At 34.9% G+C, this 19262-nt stretch overlaps 3 protein-coding genes and 1 long non-coding RNA gene across 9 annotated transcripts in view; 2 read left to right on the top strand and 2 right to left on the bottom strand.

Annotated features, from left to right (window-relative positions):
- The window catches only part of LOC127873151 (homeobox protein Nkx-2.2a-like), a 384621-nt gene that overhangs the window by 284603 nt on the left and 80756 nt on the right, over window positions 1-19262 (top strand). The gene's annotated exons all lie outside the window — the stretch shown is intronic.
- On the bottom strand, window positions 1051-6575 carry LOC127873159 (uncharacterized). Its single transcript, XR_008046003.1, has 3 exons — window positions 6436-6575; window positions 3649-4588; window positions 1051-3506 (listed from the first exon to the last, which is right to left on the bottom strand). It is a non-coding gene; the product is annotated as an uncharacterized LOC127873159 (long non-coding RNA).
- The window catches only part of LOC127873150 (damage-control phosphatase ARMT1-like), a 32540-nt gene continuing 20957 nt past the window's right edge, over window positions 7680-19262 (top strand). The window contains exon 1 of one of the 2 annotated variants that reach the window (XM_052416812.1): window positions 7680-7772. Coding sequence is in view for 1 of the 2 variants with exons in the window: in XM_052416811.1 (XP_052272771.1) it covers window positions 17394-17434 (41 nt within the window). In the remaining variant the exon portion in view is untranslated. Of the gene's footprint in view, window positions 7773-17351; window positions 17435-19262 lie in introns of those variants that run through there. The other variant, XM_052416811.1, reaches the window with a different exon arrangement.
- On the bottom strand, window positions 9074-17378 carry LOC127873154 (N-alpha-acetyltransferase 80-like). Its single transcript, XM_052416823.1, has 5 exons — window positions 17211-17378; window positions 14198-14346; window positions 12758-12833; window positions 11703-11823; window positions 9074-10248 (listed from the first exon to the last, which is right to left on the bottom strand). The coding sequence occupies exons 1-5, from the start codon at window positions 17306-17308 to the stop codon at window positions 9967-9969; spliced, it is 726 nt and encodes a 241-aa protein (XP_052272783.1). The 5' UTR covers window positions 17309-17378; the 3' UTR covers window positions 9074-9966.

The following is a 19262-nucleotide window of genomic DNA, read 5'->3' as shown; positions in this document are numbered from 1 at the left end:
AACTACTTGAAATAGAGAGCGGACACTGAATACGGACCGACCGTGTGTGTGTGTGTGTGTGTGTGTGTGTGTGTGTGTGTGTGTGTGTGTGTGTGTGTGCGTGCGTGCGTGCGTGCGTGCGTGCGTGCGTGCGTGCGTGCGTGCGTGCGTGCGTGCGTGCGTGCGTGCGTGCGTGCGTGCGTGCGTGCGTGCGTGCGTGCGTGCGTGCGTGCGTGCGTGCGTGCGTGCGTGCGTGCGTGCGTGCGTGCGTGCGTGCGAAATTAACCCAGAAATTTCCCCTTTCCAGCAGCTGCTAAATCTGAGAATGTGACTTTCTACGGTGTACGCTTGAGTAAGAACCAGACACCAAGTTGGTGCCATGCTCGACTTTTGGAAGTATTGAGTTCAGCCCCACACTTCGCCCAGGCTTTACTTATGGATTTTCTACCTGTAGTTGTACACATCATATTCACAAAGTAATACAAGAAAATTGCTAATGTCTACATGCTGACAGGCTGTGACCTTTTAAGTAACAATCACAGATACTGGTTCAAATAATTGTTCACAGCAGCTTTTTATCAATCTCTGCTATAATGGTTCCTTTATCCTAATATGTCTTTATTTAGACTACCACAATTTTCAAACACTAAATGGATGAATCGTTTTAATTATTTTTAAATCCTTATCCACCGGATAAATAATCAAATGTTTTATCTCGACGTATATTCTTGTATTCGTGTTCGGAAGTGAAAGTAAAAAACCATATGACAACTCAAGTACACGCATCTTTGTTGTGTATGTCAAATAAAGGGCTCTTTCTAGCGATGCAAGTGAATGCTATATTATTGTGATCATTTAAGAGGACTTTAAAAATTGCAAGAAATAATTCTGGTTTTCAAATAATTTAAAAAATTACGCGGATTAAATCTGTTTAATATTGATGTGTCTTAATTTACCAAGTATGCCTAGTATGAACATGGATAAATAACTATTTTAAAACAATATTTCATACCGACAAAATTGCTCTAACTTTCATAACGCTTATAAATTAAACATTACAAAACACCAATGAAACATGTTACATTTTATTTAAGAACGCAAATTGACATTTCAGAACATATACAGAAGGAAGTATTTCGCTGACGGAGCCTCGACAGGGTAAAAACGAGCACCTTTTTCCGCGACATCACCAATAGCTCTGAAAATATTTGGGAAACTGCGTTTTATATCATACAGTTATATACTTTACTGTTTATGTATCGAATCTTAACAGAAGGATACCCACCAAATATAGTACTGTATTTCAAATATTAGGGTTTTCTAATATACTACACACAATTTGCAAAGGATCACTTTTTAATAATATGTGTAATTTGAAGTTTACCCCTAGCTAGATTCAGCCAGCGTCACGCATCAATGATAAATCAATACTTAAACATACATAAAAATAAAATAAACAAGAGATGTGTTTGTCAGAAACACAATGCCCCATAATGCGCCGCTTTGTGGGTTTTTTACCCTTGACCTTGAAGGATGACCTTGACCTTTCACCACTCAAAATGTGCAGCTCCATGAGATACACATGCATGCCAAATATCAAGTTGCTATGTTTAATACTTCAAAAGTTATCGCAAAACGTTAACCAAGGTTAAAGTTTTGTGACACACACATACAATGACAGACAGATAGACAGGCCAAAAACAATATACCCCCGATCTTTCGATCCGGGGGCATAAGAACACACATTCTAATATATCAAAACCTGCAAAATAACAATTTAAATGAAATTAAATTACAGTTAATGTGAAAATAAAAAGTGATCCTTAGCAAATTTTGACAAGTATATTTTTACAAATCACTTTAAGTTAATTTAAATGGCTACATAGATTATGTTCATATAAGTTTTGCACTAAAATCACATTTTCAAAAAGAACAAAAGAGAAAAGTGGTCCGGTTTTCCCTGATGTCCATACTGTAGGTTGTTGCATCGTGAAAGACCAACAGGAACTGACGTCAAAAAGAAACCCGACTGATTTGGTCACACATCCGCGTGCATGTTAATAGAAAATAGAGAAACAAGAGCTGCGTTTGTAAACCACAAAAAGTCCCACTTCTGCACTTTGAAATCATGACGAAGTTACGGTCCATTGATATTTGACACTAGTGATAACGGGGTTTGAAATTATCTGAAAACGTTTTGGAAAAAAAATCGGAACGAAACTCGCAATTTATCTGTTAGACCTGTAGGTAAGACTTCAAATACCGAAATTCAGGTAAATTAGTTTTTCGAGAAAAAACTCAAATGATCAATGCCCATAAGTTCGCCAAAATCAAAAGACTGTATCGAAACTTACACCTGACTGACTGCTGACGGTGCAACTGCTACATGTATATGCCACTCTACCAGTAGAATAAAAAGCGACAAGTACACAAGATATGCTGAATTTTTACAAAATAATTTGAATTTATAAATGTTTTATGAGTTTCTGAAGTAACAATATTAAGTAAAAAAAATGCTATTTTTCCCATAGCTGGGGGTCTGGTTTGTGAGTGACCGGTTATTTCCACATAACGGTGGACCAGTTCACCACATCTAGGGGCCAAACCTCCTCCGAGTCCCCTGCATTTCAGCCTGGAGCCCATAGGCATCCAGTTTCCGTGTGTTGCCACGTGGCGGCAATGCAAAGGGCTTGTAGTGGAGAGGCTATGTACTGACTGCAATGTTGCCAGGTAAATATTGCCTAGCAACAGTGCTGATCATTGGTGTGAGGAAAGGCTACATTCCACTCACACCAGACGCTTCACACTACCGGAAACACACCCTGAAAAATAAAAATAAATGCTTTTTAACGTTCGCAAGATCGCCATCCCACTATATTATTTAACATGTGCTTTGTTAATACGATTCGAAAGAAATTCGTATTCTTATTCCTATGTTTTTAACTAAAACTATTCATAAAAACTTATGTTGTATTTACACCTCGTTTTTCTTTCATTTATGAAATAGTTGTAAAACTGTTCACATTATGATAAAAAATGTGCATGTAACCATTTTATAAGAACAAATTTAAAACAAATAAAGTGAAATAATAAGTTACCTGCGCATTCCTTGTAGTTCCGTCACGCTGAAATGCTGCATGGTAGCAAAAGCATGTAATCCGATAAAACTTACCTTTGTATTGTAAACTTCATCAAATCATTAAGTATGATTTTAGTTTTTAAAGTAAATATTTTAACTGAACATTAATCATTATAAACCATGGAATAAAACTATAGACAACGCTCCACAAAAGCACGTAAACAATTTTTCAACAACAAAATCGCAATATTTAAATTTGAAATGGTCATTGCACGCGGAAATGTTTTGACATTGGACATTCTCGTGAATTTAATTTGTTTAGACCTATTTGCTTGCACCTCATTTTACATAAAGATAATATTTCGATTATGTGGCTTAAGAGTACTGTCTACTATATTACCCGCTTCCTTATACAAACCATCCTTTACGGTATGAAAAGATCCACCGTCTGAAACAGATGAATACCGTAACATTTTGTATAATTATAGTTCCCTATTAGTTCTACGGTATAATTGACAAAGTTCATACATCTAGTTTTTAACGGAAATGCACATACAAATGTACTTGAAAAACGTTAAAAGTTGAGTCACCTGTATTTTATCATCTGTTGGGTTTGTAAAAGGGGTTGTCAAATCAAGGATTGCGCAGGTGACATCAAGCCCTATGTTCGTCTGCTGAAGAGGGTAGTGTTCTAAAGAATAGGCAAGCCGGATTACGTGGATGGGTGGGTGGTTGTCTGGTCCTGTCTTTGGAGAAGTTCAAATGATAAGTCACGCGGGTAAGCACCAGAAGATGGTCGTCTACTCTTGTATTGGGAGTGGTTCCAATGAAAAGGGTTGCTGAGTGACGTTTGTGGATGGTCGTATAATCTTGTCGTGGTTCCAAAGAGAAGGCGCACCGAATGACGTCAGTTAATGGTTGTCTTATCCTGTCTGTGCATGGTCGTCTGGTCCTGTGCTGCAGAAGTTGCGATGAGAAGGTAAAATATATGTCAGGAAGGTCGGCTGGTTTCAGTGGAGGTTCCGAAATTAAGGCATCCGAAATTCCAGTGGGTCAGGATTCAATCTTCAGTAGAAGATCATAATAGACACTGGGGATGTCAGTGTATGGTAGTCTGGCTGTTAGCTGTTGATGGTACATTCTACAAAATAGTATCACCAACAGATGAGGGGCGCTTGGTCGCATGGTCGTAATCAGTAGCGCTTCAAGCGTTAACCTTCGGCGGATCGCGTCAGTGAATGGTCGCCTTTCGTGATATGGGAGGGGTTCCGATGAACTTCATTGGTTGAAGTTTTAGGCCGTCAGTGGTGCAGGTTGCGATTAGAAGGCGTATTAATTTGTGTTTAAGTTTCTATGAAGGCCCATTGTGTTGCGTGATTACGAAGATATGCGGATATTTCAAATACTTCAAAGTTCCAAAGAGATGTCCCAAAATGGTCGTCTACAGAAGACATTCCGTGTAATATAGTCCCGGGTAGATATTGATGCATTTTGAGCGATCAGCTTAAGTCTTTAGCCGTCTTTAGGGGTCTGCAAAAACATATCAAATGGGGTTGTTTATATAGTTGAAGTGTTAAGAAACACAATAACGATCGAGACGGAACATGCGCGTAAGAAAACTCTTAGAACCTTTACGTTATTTTAAGTTTGCGCTAAACAAACGATCTTATGTTAAACAAAAGAGGCAGTAAAATAGTGTGTGAATTTACTAAAAGTAAAAGAACCTGAAGTATCTTTTATAAGGTTACGAAACTAGTACAAGTTTTGCTATTTTTAATAATCTCAAACGCACAAACCTAACGCGCAATTCAAAGTGAAGTATCGTTCATTACAAGATAAAGGATACAGTTACTAAGTCAATAATCCACATATGAAGTTCCATCGTAATACCTAAAGGTGTTCTTAGCTATCTTAGCGGAAAATGACACCTCAAACTTTCTCTACCCTTTCTGCAATTCCGAAATATTTATGAATACAAAGGATCAATGTAAAGTAAGTAAGTAAGTAAGTAAATTGTTTATTATAGTGACCTGTGCAGTATAACAAAACATCATATAAATATATATAAAGGCGTATTGCACCCGACCTATGGGCCAAAAAGTGACCAAAACAGAATATTTCAAATTATACACAATAGCACCACATTCACCGATACATGTGAATAATATATTACGAATATGAATATGAAACAAGAGATGTGTTTGTCAGATATACAATATCCCCTACTGCGCTGCTTTTTTCTTTCTTTTTTGATTATATCCCGTTAAAAAATATTTCTTCCCTTGTAAAAATGATCTGTACCTGCCAAATGATACATCGAAACATCTCCCTTTAAAGCTTGTAACTTCCCTTATTTTTTACCTTTGACCTTGAATGATGACCTTGATCTTGACCCACTCAAAATGCGCAGCTCCATTAGATACACATGCATGCCAAATATCAAGTTGCTATCTTCAATATTGCAAAAATTATGGGCAATGTTAAAAGTTTTCGGACGGACGGACTGACAGTTCAAATGCTATATGCCACCAAACCGGGGGCATAAAAATGTATATAGATGGATATAAAAGACTAAACACAAGTACCGGCATTTAATGAGGAAAAAATCTATGAAATAAGGTGATTTTGATTCGACCAAACTCTAACTTTTAATTATGTCTCGATTCAATGCGTCATTTATTACCGGTAGTATTTACTGCAGTAGCTATTAGCGTATGTGCACCATGAAGCTGAAACAGGTTCTCTTTTATAGCGACACTGACCCTTATCACAGGCGCAATAAAAAGCGAAACCTCGAGCCGATGCATTATTGGGTAAATACAAAATAACTATTAAAAAATAATTTGGGGCATTATTATAATTGATTGTATAACATACCGTATGTAAAAAAGATGCATACCAAGATTTACATGTAACATAAATATAAATACGCGAATATATGTCAAAAGTTTTTTCAACTTGCATATGGAATGGTCTTGCAAACTCAATTGCACGTACAGCGGCGGAAAACAACGCTACAAATTCAAGAATTTATGTAAAACCTACATCAATTATAAATCTTAATTGTCTTCCTCGTTTCAGCACTCTTAGTTTAAAGAGTTTGTTCCGGCGTGTAAAGACTTTACAACGTGTATAAAGACTGACAAACTTAAAAGAAAACAAATTCCTAGCTCATGCAAAGACTGACCCCCTAATTGCATTAAAACAATTCAAATATTTTAAAACAAGTACTGATCCTCTATGTAATATGAGAAATGAGTGAATACAAGTATTTAACAAAATTAAAATACAAACTACTCCAAATGTGAACTCTTGTGAATATCGATTAAAATAAAGAATACAAATACAAGTTTCAGAGCTAAATAAACGTTGCTCACGATTTTCCTTGTCCATTTCTAGTTTTGTTCTGCAAACCCCGCATCTCCGTCTCCGTAAGAAAGAATGACCAATTTTCAAATAAATAGCTTCACTTTATTTCATGCCGAAAGGAGATAACCAATCATTTAAAGAACACAAATAGTCCGGAGTGCAGTAGCCAATCATTTTGAAGAACAAAAACAGTCTGAAGAACAGTGACCAATCCTGTTGCAGATTACTTCATCTCGTGCAGTCCGTGGAAATCGGGTTTCGCATTAAACAATTCTCTAAATTTCACGATTTTTCGTACACTAATTTTAAGCTCCACGGGCTCAATTAGGATAACTTACATATAACACAAAACAGGTATTTAAGGCCCGGGTGCATGTTTTTATTATTAATGTTCAAAACAAGACAAAAATCAAGTATCGTTTGATTGTCGTTCACCATGTAGGTATTATGTCAATAAGTACGTCAAAAAGAGGGTCGAACTTGTTGTTATTTAATTCTATTCTCATTAAAGGTATTTTATCGTACTGTAAAATTATACTTATTTGTGTGAGCCATATTTTGAAAATTGCGATGAGCTATGTTCACGCATATTTCCTTCGAAATACGCGTGAAGAATTCAAAATACTCCTCGATGTTTTATATGAAAAGAACAATACAATACAAAAACATGGTATAGTTTATATGTCAATTATTCATCGACTCCTGTATATCCGAGCTTCCTAATTGGAGCATATAACATATATATTACAAATATATTCAAAAAATAATGTTCATATTTAAATTTACACTTTTTTAAATACATAAATCCATGTCATTAAACTAGAGTTTACATTTTTCTCCGAAAAAAACTGGTCTAAGAAATAACGGTTAGATTTTGTTTTGTCCTTCAATTGCTCCTAAACGTTTCTTATCATCAAAACTAAACGTTGTAAAGTGCCATATGTATGTACAGGTATCTTACACGACGTAACATGCCTCACCATCAACCGGTTATATATTTCTATGTCTCGTATTATTTGTGGAATGATGGGCATTTTGCCTTTTTCCTGAATAAAGCATATCATATCATATATATGTGACTATGTGTTATCACAAATAGTAGACAAGTGATCATTAAACAAATCAGTGATCATCTTCTCGGCTTTCCACCTGACATGGCCTCTCCATCTCTCTTTACAAGTCTCATACATGTGTACACACATTTGTTTGTGTTTTTTTTATATAAATTTACCCATGTCATGGTTTCCTCGTGCTATGAAAAATATGAAAACGAGTTTATTGAAGTGCAGATCTATTTTCCAGTATTTGATGGGAGGGGGAGGGGCTTCTCAAGAGCGTTTAAAAAGTCTGTATAATTCTATGTACAAATGTATTTAAAATAACATATTCGGAACTTGCTAACATTTTATAAGAAATGTTTTATTATACAGTTGTATTTTATAAACCTTCTCTATAATTGTCTACTTGCACCACTGTGACTTTTTTATATTTCTGATGTTTTTTTACGGCTGAATATAATATTATCGTTAATAGTCGATTATGAAACGATATTTTGCGAGATCTACATTTGAAATACCGGTCCGTAAAAGTAAATTTTAAAAAAATCAACATCATCGATGAAAAGAGCCGTTAATGGCCCATTATGGTCCTATATATAGTAAATGTAACTATTATTTGCTCGACTGACGCATGAATACGCTCTGTAATGTTTATACAAAGGTCGTATTTCCGATTAGATATTTATGAACTTAAGATGTAGTGAAAATTATGCAATGTTCGTATTTCCAAACATGAACATGTGCTCACGATTTGAGCAATGAATCCGAACAGGCAAATCAGGGACGACATTTTCGGCCTAAACTCTCTGTAAACGAAAAATATCATAAAAGCGGAAAGTGTCGTCCTTGATTAGCCTGTTTGGACTGCACGTGCTATCTAGGACGACACTTAACGCACATGCATAAAAACCCCTTTTCACAGAGCACGACCCATATGTATGTTTACTTCTTCGTACGGAGTATGTGCGGGAGATCCATGTATTCAGATGTCAGATGTTGAACGGTCATAGATGTGCGTGCGAAGTATATGCGGGGGATTTCTGAATTCAAATCTTACCCGGCCCTATATTAATGGATGTTAATGTATTCAGATGTTGATAAATGTACGTACGGAGTATGTGCGGTTTACTATTGTGTACGGATGATGAATTATCATATATTTATGTACGAATCATGTTCGGATTTTTCATGTATTCAGATGCGTTGCATAACTATTTTTACGTAAGCAGCAAGCACAGGCGATTCCTGTATTTAGATTTTATACGGCCATATATGTACGTACGGTGTGTGCGCAGATGATTAATATTCAGATTCTATATGGCCAGATACGCACGTTCGGATTGTGTGTGGATGATTCATCTATTCAGATTGAATACGCATATATTTACGTATGGGTAAATTCAGGGCAACCTGTGTTCAACTTATATATGACCATATATGTACGTAAGATGTACATGCGGGTGATTCATATACTTATATGTGGTTTGGTCATACATGTGGACACGTTAATTTCAGTTAATTTTATAACATTTTAGAAATTAACCGGCCTGTAATTATTTTAAAGTCGTAAGTAAAGCCTGACAGAGTGAACAGGAAATTTTTTATTCAAGAATGACTTTATATAAAAAACAATAATAAAAATATTATTTAAAATTTTCAAATACTATTGTATTACGTTGTGTTAAAATGTAAGAATAACGAAAACAACTGTACCTTTTATTTTACAGGGTATTCCAAAAAAAAACATAATGAATTAATTTCTGGCAACAAAATAACAGAAATCAAGACATTATTTGGCATGTTATTTAATAGTTTAACAAAAAAGTGCTTATATTTTACACAAGAAACATTGAGAAATTATCCTCAAGTTGCAAACTTTGAAATTAAAGACAAACTACTTAGACTTGAAATAAAAGACAAACTCCTTAGACATGGCTTGTCTTATATAAATATACCAGGATTGAGGGAACACATCAAATGTTAATATTTAGGACGGAAACATGATATGTGTGTTGAGAAGTTGAGTCCACAAAATGCAGGGTCATAATTATTATGAACACATGAATGATAACAAATCTGATCTTCATCAATTGAGCCGTGTTCTTGAAAAGCATGGCTTAATGCATGTGCGTAAGTGTCGTCCCAGATTAGCCTGTGAAGTCCGAGGAGGCTGATCAGGGGCAATAGTTTGCACTTTTAAAGAATTTTTGGTTTAAAGGGAGTCTCTACTAAATAAAATTCCAGTCTAGGCGTAATGTTATCCCTTATCAACTTGTATGGACTGCACAGGCTAATCTGTGACGACACTTTACTCGCACTCATTTAAGCCCGTTTTCCCAGAATGTGGCACAATTTTACATTTCACATCCTTCATACACACATATCTCATTGTAAAGTGATGAATAGCTTCAAGCCTGGCACAATTTAAAATTTCACATCCTTCATACAAGCCTATCTTATTGTAAATTGTAAGGACTGGCTTCAGGCCTGTAACCGCTTCTTCATCCAGACTATACAAGCTGGGTCAAAGCGGCTGATGTCGCTGGTTTGAAGTTTCGAGACGACAGGGGGTGGAGGAGGGGGAGGGGCAGGCACAGGTGGGCGTGGCACAGAGCTGGGTATGGGGCCAGAGCAAGGAGCTTTTGGGGTGGTAGGCCCATGTGATACTGGAGGGTTTCCATTCTTGACGGTATCTGCACATGTATGTTTGATGGTCGATGCTAAGTGCTCTTCTGAATCCAAGTTGCCTGTCAATTGTTTGACCTGAAATGCATTGACTGCTGACTATAGATATTGGTTTAGAATCACAGTAAATTATACTTGGCAAACGATTTAACACAATACAGACTAAAAATTGATGTTACTATTCAATATACATGTGACAGTTTTGCATTATTAAAAGTGTTTCCTCCAATATTTTGGCATCAGTACAAACATGTAGTAATAAATAATCACACTTGATATTTCCAGCTTAAATTGTTGATTGAGCACATACAACATTTTTCACTTGGTGCATAGGAAATAATAAAATTGTCATAATGATTTCATGCACTAAGACATCACAAGTATTACAAACAAGAGGACCCTCCTCAACTGAAAAACTGTAGCTCAGTGGCATGGTATTCAAGACCCCTGGTTTGGGGCTACTTTTGTCAACAGGAAAACATATCTTACTATATAAGTCTATTATAAAACAGTTCACACCACCACAGGGCTGAGACCAATTTGACCCCTGAGGCATAATAAGAGCATACTTAGTAGAGGCCCACTATCTGATGTAAATACCAAATATGACACTGAAGGGCCTTATCCTATTAACAGAAGAATTTTTTTGCTCATTAAGTCTTGATAAAAAATGTGAACACAGGGCGTGTAAAGTTTTGATCACAGTGACATAATTTGTATAAAATTTGAAGAGGACCACTATCTGATTTTATAAACTAAATATATAAGAACTGGTCTATTTGTTGAAGAGAAGATTGTACAAGTTATTTTGCTATACATGTTTTTCAATATTAAAATGTGATCACTGGGATTTGATAACCGTTGACTTAAGGATAATGATCTGCCACAATTTTCACAGACAACCTTTTGATGATGCTTCAAACCAAATGTAAAAGAACTGAATGGTCCTTGCAATTTCAGACAAGAAGATTTTTAAAGACTTAGCCTACATAACTTAATATAATATAATATATATATAATATAGTACTGGTGACCCCCAGGAAAAAGCTTCTTGTTTTAACCAAAAGGTGAAATTTTTAGAAACATTTCAGGGGACCACTAGATGATACTACTTAACAAAATATAAAAGCCATAGGCTTTGCTGTTTTAGATGAAAGATAGGCTTTAACTTACATAAGTCAATATAAGCAGGTAACCCTCGGAGTGATAACACTATTAACCTATATGGCATGATTTGAACAAGAGGACTTGAAAGGCCCAAAGTCACTTACCCGAGATTTAAAGGAACTAACCTGCTCTGTGCAGCCCAAGATGTCATTAGAACAAATGTTCTAACCAACTTTCATAAAGAGTGAACAATAAATGTAACTTTTATTAGAGTTCCCAACAGATATTATAGTATCCCAATAGCTTTCCATGAGCACATTGTGCTAAGATTCACTAAAATGACTTTATTTCTTTAATTAAATGCTTAATAGCACAAACTATCTTAAGAAAATGTGTGCTCTATGCAAGGAAGTTAGTGTCTTTACCAAATGTTCAGGAATGATGTCAGTTCCAAAAGACACAACTGGTTGACTCTTTTCATACCCAAGGTGGGCGTAAAACTCCTCCTTGTCATGAGTAGTAAGATATATAACCTTAAACCCCTCCCTGAAAAGTAAAATATAGCATTGTACCTTAAATGATAGCATTGTTTGCACAATGTATGTTGTGTAACAGTAACTCAAAAAGAACCAGTTGAGAAGAACACTTGCAGTCGAAGCAAGATACAAACATTACAAAAAAACAGAGAAGAGCACATATATAAGCTTATTTTATGTACAAATAAGTGTTAATATGAAAATGGAGGCATTATATAAAGCAATTTAATGTATAACAAGACTATTGCCAAGCAATTAAAGTCCCCTACCGGTGATAATCCACCATTTTCAGCAATATTTCTAGTCTATTTGTTGCCATAGCAATCAGAATTCTTGTTGTAAGAACACAATAAAATGATGTGCATAATTTCCATATTGCCATCAGTCCATGTTTCAAGTTTCATAAAAAAAACATATGAAGATTCGACTAAACCTTTGGCCTCTAGAGAGTTAACAAGACAAATGTTGATGCCATACGAGGCACGACAGATGAACATAAAAAAGCTAAATATTAGCAAAATGTTCTGACCAAGTTTAATGAAGATTGGAAATAAATGTGACTTTTAATGTGTTAACCAGGTTTTACTATAGTCATATAAGGAAAAAAGCTCCGCTTCCCAGACAGCAATGTTTTTAAACGAACGGGAATCATTTTCCAACTATTCCAAGATATCAATGAGGCAAATCTTCTGAACAAGTTTTATGAAGAATGGATAATACCTTAGGCCTCTAGACAGTTAACAAGGCAAATGTTGATGCCATACAAGGCATGACAGATGAGAGCCGATCATAAAAAAGCTAAACATTAGCAAGGTGTGCTCAGGTTAACTAATGAGCGCATTGTGCTCAGGTGAGCTAAAAACAATGACACCTTGTTAAATCAGATAACTATAATGAACACATATAGCTAAGATTGTATAAGGCTGGGTTTACAAAATTGGTACTTTTCTGCAAACTGCTCGGTTTTCTCCATTAATATTCTTCCTAAGCCCTTTCCTCTTAGTCTCTTTCGTATTACAACTGAAAATACAGTAAGAATAACACAATGTTTAGACAAATATACAGCACAGTGATTAATAATAATTATACATGTATCCATGTAACAATTATTAATTAACTGTTTCAATACATTACAAAAATGTTCAACAAATATGTAGCATTGACTTTGCTCCACAAACCATAAATAACAAGAACATCAGTGAAACTGATGGATGCTCCCCGATGATGCGCTTTGTCAATCTATGTGTTAATAACCACCTAAAAAAAATCTATTATTAGCCTCGGTGAACTTGACCCCAGTGACCTCAAACCTCATCAAAAGGTAGAGGTCCATGCAAGATACGTACATGCCAAATATGAAAGAGATCAGTAAAGAAATGAAGGTGCTATGAGAAACTGTCACAAAAGTGTGACGGAAAAATCTATTTTTAGCCTCGGTGACCTTGACTTTAAACCCAGTGACCGCAAACTTCATCAAAAGGTACAGGTCCATGCAAGGTACCTACATGCCAAATATGAAAGAGATCGGTAAAGATATGAAGGTGCTATGAGAAACTGTCAAAAAAGTGTGACAGAAGAACTACAAACTGGCAACTATATGCTCCACCGAAAATATTTCGGGGCGCATAAAAACTTATAAAAGGCTTTTGAGGTTCTATGGATTAACATAGATCTAAAATACTTCAGTGCAAATAAGGACTCAGCTTGAGAACTCTTAAATTATGCTGAATGGGTCAAGCTAGGTCCCCGGGTCCTTTAAAGTATACTTCACCATCACCGTTTTTCAAATGATACTTTTGGGTACCCCCATATACTTACAGGTACCCCATCTTTTCTAATAAAAAAAAATGATGTGATATGGAATTTATTACAATTATTAGTTTATATTAATTAAATTATCACGACTGGAATATTACATTACTTGAAAAAAGTTGTTATGTTTTCATATTTTCAGTATTAATGTTGACGCCACACAACGCAGGACGGACAAAAGGCGATCACAAAAGCTCACCATGAGCACGTTGTGCTCAGGTGAGCTAAAAAAATGCATTTTATACTTTATATAAATGATCCGGGAGTTGTAACAGAACAAAAGAATCTTGCAAAAGTATTGATATGTTTTGTATTTGTAACACTTTATAACAATGTCAATGCCAAATGATGATTATGATTATTTAAAAATCAGACCTATTTTTTTTTAATGAATCTAAATTATGAATCATGAGTGTTTTTGCTCCCTGATTTAAAGTGTTCTTTAATTTTTGAAATCTGGGACAAAAAAAAGAAAAATTGTCATTCTGCCAATATGTGAACAAGTCTCTTTAACACTATGACAAACAAATCATATATTTACCATGCTTAAAATTTAATAATTCTTATAGTACCAGATTCAAGAAAGCAACTCTTGTCTGTTTGTCCCTGTACTAAGGCGAGTCTACTGTGTCCCACAACAAAAGCCTCTGAAGTCCCAGCTTGTTCAATCAGAACCAAATTCACTGGATACTCATCTCTTGACTTTTCTAGGGCATGGAATCTAAAAATAAACCTTTAAAAGTTTGTACTTTATAAAACAAAAAGGTCTTGATGGCCCTTAAGTGCTCACCTTAGTTCATAGCACACCAATTGAGCCTTGTTCTGAGAAAACTGGGCTTAATGCATGTGTGTAAAGTGTCGTCCCAGATTAGCCTGTGCAGTCCGCAGACGACACTTTTGGCCTAAACTTGATTTTCGGTAAGGAGGGACTTCCTTGAAACTAAAAAATGTCATAAAAGCGGAAAGTGTCGTCCCTGATAATCCTGTGCGGACTGCACAGGCTCATCTGGGATGACACTTTACGCACTTGCATTATGCCCAGTTTTCTCAGAACACGACTCAATTGATGAAAAACTGACCAGGTGATCCATTTTTGACACCATTTGACCCAGATTCAAACATGACAATTATATTTTCGAGATAAACAATCTGACCAATGTTCATGAATACCGGTATTGAGTTATACATATGGCTTCTACAGCTGCAAAATTTCTTTTATTTGACCTGGCGAAATAGTTTTTGGAAACATATGACTATGATTTGAACATGGCCGAGATATTGTTAAGATTACCATTTTGCCAAACTTTCTTCAAGATTGAGTCATAAATGTGAATCCTTTAATGGAAACTATGTTTTTTTAACATCTGACCCAAAAACCTAATTAAAGGATGCATGTGACACTCAAACTTGTCCAGATAACCATTCTAACCAAGTTTCACCAAGATTATTTCATAAATGAAGCATCTTATATATAGAGTGGTTACAAGGCATTTTCCAAGTTTTTACCTAGCAATATATTATTTGCGTGTACTTGACCCAGATTCAAACTGTGTTAGAATAATGTTAAATTTTAATTTAATTTTGCCTAGATATTTCCAGATAAACATTCATACAAATTTCATCAAGATTAAATCATAGCGTGGGCTCTAGAGTGGAAAACAAGTTTTTCTATGACCTAGTTTTTTACATACATTTATCCAGATTCACACTCAGCCTAGATATTATTGAGATTAAAATTGTGACAGAGCTTCATCAATTTTGGATTTTAAAATGTGTAAAAAATAAATCATATAACTATATATCAAGTATTTTTTCTATAAATAATAATCTTATCAATAAAACAAATTTTTCATTTTTACAAAATGTTCACATCTCAAAATGATTTCAAAACAAGTGCTTGTATATATTAGATTTTTATTTAGTATGATGTGAATGATTTACATTTCAAACATTTATTTAAATTGAATGAAGTTATTGGAAAATTTTCTCACCTACACTTTTTCTACATTGAAAGTACCCCTTCATAACAAGTCATGGGGACCCTTCAAATTGAACATTGATGTCAAAAGAAATATATTGTAACAAAAGACATTTTAAAGTAAAATCATTTTATACTTTCCTAACGCTGAAAGGTAAATTTACTTAGGCAGTTACGGTTTGGAACATAAGTTTAATTATTTTAACATTTGTGCAGGTACTTTGTGTAGAATTCGGCATACACAAGTTATTTCATTATAAATTCAACAACCTAAAAACAGCATTATGATTGATACTGATGAGAGTTCTCTGAGCTTATTGGCTACTTTATTAACTCATTGCTAATCATATATACCAGAAATTTTCTGGTCCAAATGGGACATTCCATTAAAAATGTCGGGACATTTGACCAAAAAGCGGGACACCTAAAACGATCAATCATGCCATGTTTACTGTAGACAGTATTCAGTATATTACTTACAAAACCTCATAATGTCTGGCAAATATTGACAATAAATTTGTTTAAGAATTTCATGAACACAGATGTTTTCCATTTTCTGGAAGTAAACACACATGGGCACTATGCTGATGAACGCATAACGTGAAATGTAGGGCATGCCTCTATTTGACTTGTATTTGGGACAGACGCATGTGTAATTGTAAAATGCTATTAGCATTTTACAATTACACATGCGTCTGTCCCAGTGCTATGTGCATGCATTGAGCACTGTTTTAATTTGGCCAATCATTAATTTACTCTATATTTAGATTGATATAATATGTACAAATTACTTTCTGAAAATCAGTCAAAAAATGAAAGTAGATTTATGTGAAACATCAATGTGTATAGGTCAGAGATCAATTTGTTTTATATACAAAACTGGTGTTTTGACAGGTTTTTTAGCCCCAGGTGGTATAATATACAAAATACCACGTAAAAGTATCTTTGGACTTGACTTGGGCCATGAAATACAAAAGAAGCCTGCTTTTAATTCACTATGATGCATTCGTCGTTCGCAATTAGCTACCCCTATCATAAAACACCATGATGTGAATGCCCGATAAACCAAAAATTTGCCAATAGATCGCTGAAAGGTTAAAAAACAAAACTGGATCACTCAACTAGTAGATATGGTGTGTTAATAGGGGGCAATAAAGGGATTAGCGATGGTAATTCAAGCCAGACAAAGACTGATTCATTGAAAAGTGAGTTTTATTGAGACCTTTTACAACATATGTCGTTTTTTTACGAATGTCGGAACAAATTGTGTCACATCGGGGTACTGGGGAAAACACCCTGAAAGCTGGACTGTCCCGCCAAGATCAGGTTATCTGGCATGTATGTGGCAAATACAGGTTCTATAGAGATTTTTGGGGACTATGGTACCACAGTGCGCCTTGTTTTATCAGAAAATGCAAAGTATGTAAGCAGCCCTGTAAGCTCACTTGGCAGATCAGTATAGTAAATATTTAAAAGAAAGTTATTAAAAAAAATGTATGAAAATCTGTTGACATTACAGATGTTATTTAGCTTCGGTCGAAAATGTTTCCATCCGAATACTATTCCAATTTATTATTCAATACAGTATGCAGTGATAATGCAGTTACCTTGCGGTCATGCTTCTTTTCCATTCTTCGTTTAAAATCTCTGCACATTCTGTTGAGAATTGTTTATTTTTGTGCAAAGGTAAGAGTTCGAAAGTCATCTAATTTTTGTTGCGAAATGTATTATTCTTGTTGTTGTTGTTGTTCAAATCCACCGGTTTGATAGATTGATTATTTGTAACCTACATGATGGCGATTCCAGCAGCATTATCGGCAAAATATAAGGAGTATTGTCGCTTTTTACATTTTATTGGTCAATTTTTTTTGCTAATTTAAAGCAAATCACTTTCTATCAGCAAACGTATGTTAAATACGTATGTCGCTAAATTTCGGAACCGGTATTTGTTGAATATTTTTCGTTTCTTAATTTTCGGACACAAAAACTTAAAGTAATTACTGTAGCTTCTAATTGATAGTAGTCATTTAAAATACGGCTGTCATTGCACCTAAAAACGCTTATAGTATTTTTTTTAAACCTGTTTATTTAAGCTCGATTGCATAACAAGCCTAAGTTTATATGAAACACTCTCGAGTCCTTTTCCTTGGTGTCTATGGGGGAGATCTAAAGAACGCTCCCACAGTGGGGATCGAACCCATGACCTCCCGATCGCTAGGCGGACACCATATCCACTACGTCACGGCGATCTTATTTCAACACTACTGCGCAAATACAATACAATAAACTATTAACGAAAGAAAAAGAAGTCGTTGAACAGGTTTTTTTTTGGCCCGATTTTATAGCCGAAATTCCGCTATGTTACCAATCCCAAAAAGTATACTTTTTTCCCAAAATGTTGCAAAAAATTCCCAATTTCCAAAAAAAATAAAAAAAATTTTTTTAGAAAGAAGTGTCTAATGCGTATTTTATGTCAATTTTAATTCAATTACAATTTACATCTAACAAAGTTTTATATGATTTTGTTCTTTTAATTTGAATGATTATAAAGAGTTATCAATATATCAAATTTAGTATTTCCCTAATCAGTGGACTTTTCGTGTGAAAAAAAAGGCTAATGAATTTATTTTCCCAATTTCATGAAAATGACAATAAAATTCCCAATTCCAAAGCCATGGGCTATCTTTCCAAAAAGTGGGAAAAAAAACCTGTTGAATTAAGCAATTAAGGGACACATAAGGACCATAATTATTTAAGTATATCTCTTACCACACATAGGATTCAGCTATCCATACATATGAACAAACACACATTACTCTTGTCAATGGACATTTTAAGTCACTCGACACACGTTATCACTGTGATAACGTAATGAAATGAACAGTATTAGGAAAGATGTAGGACTGAACATCCACCTTTTTATACACAAATTAGTCAGTCTGATTTGAGTTATTCTTTCGTGATTGCTTTAATCAATCTGAACGAAAAAACAACAATGTTTGTTTATACAATTGAAGGTACAATTATGGAATTGTGAGAACAACAAACACATTATACCACTTAGATTCTTAAGTTATTCTCTTATTACAATCCCTTAATGATCACAGGTTGATATTTATAGAAAATGCAACACAAAAGAACATACAAACCGATACATTAATCAAGTCTTAACTTTGCTTCAAACAAGCATAAAGACAACAACTACTTTGTGCGCTGTGCAAGAGACGCATATATCGTGGCAACATGTGCACAGAGCTTCAATACAAACTTGCATTTTATATTTGCAAGTACAAAGCTTCTAATCTATACTAATTTACTAAAAAGTATAATATATGCGCATATTTGTATTCTGTGCATAAGTGTTTGCTCAGGTAAAATTTTTAGTAAATTTTTAGTAAATTTTGACTGGTTCAAGCTTAAAAAAAATTGAACCACATTACAATAAAGTAATTTTCTTTAAAAATAAACTATAGATTATATCTTATTTTAATCACAAGAATGGTAGTCGCCCATAAGGCCATGCACAACTCCCGTTACTTTTCTTTGGTGGGAACCCCCAACCAAGGATGAAACATGTGGACCGTAGCCATGCACTTTGTCCATTCTTCAGAATATAGGAATGACAGCCTTTATCTGAGCATTTTCCTAAAATCAAAAAG

The sequence above is a fragment of the Dreissena polymorpha genome, chromosome 3 (assembly GCF_020536995.1).
Source record: "Dreissena polymorpha isolate Duluth1 chromosome 3, UMN_Dpol_1.0, whole genome shotgun sequence".
NCBI lineage: Eukaryota > Metazoa > Mollusca > Bivalvia > Myida > Dreissenidae > Dreissena > Dreissena polymorpha.
This window is presented reverse-complemented; position numbering and strand designations above follow the sequence as displayed.

Excerpts from the sequence above, each read along its gene's own strand:
- LOC127873154 (XM_052416823.1), bottom strand. The coding sequence starts at position 17,308 with ATGACTTTCGAACTCTTACCTTTGCACAAAAATAAACAATTCTCAACA. Across the intron at positions 14,347-17,210 it reads AAAAGAAGCATGACCGCAAG|ATTCCATGCCCTAGAAAAGT; the intron begins GTAACTGCATTA and ends GTTTATTTTTAG. Across the intron at positions 12,834-14,197 it reads GAGTTGCTTTCTTGAATCTG|TTGTAATACGAAAGAGACTA; the intron begins GTACTATAAGAA and ends CTGTATTTTCAG.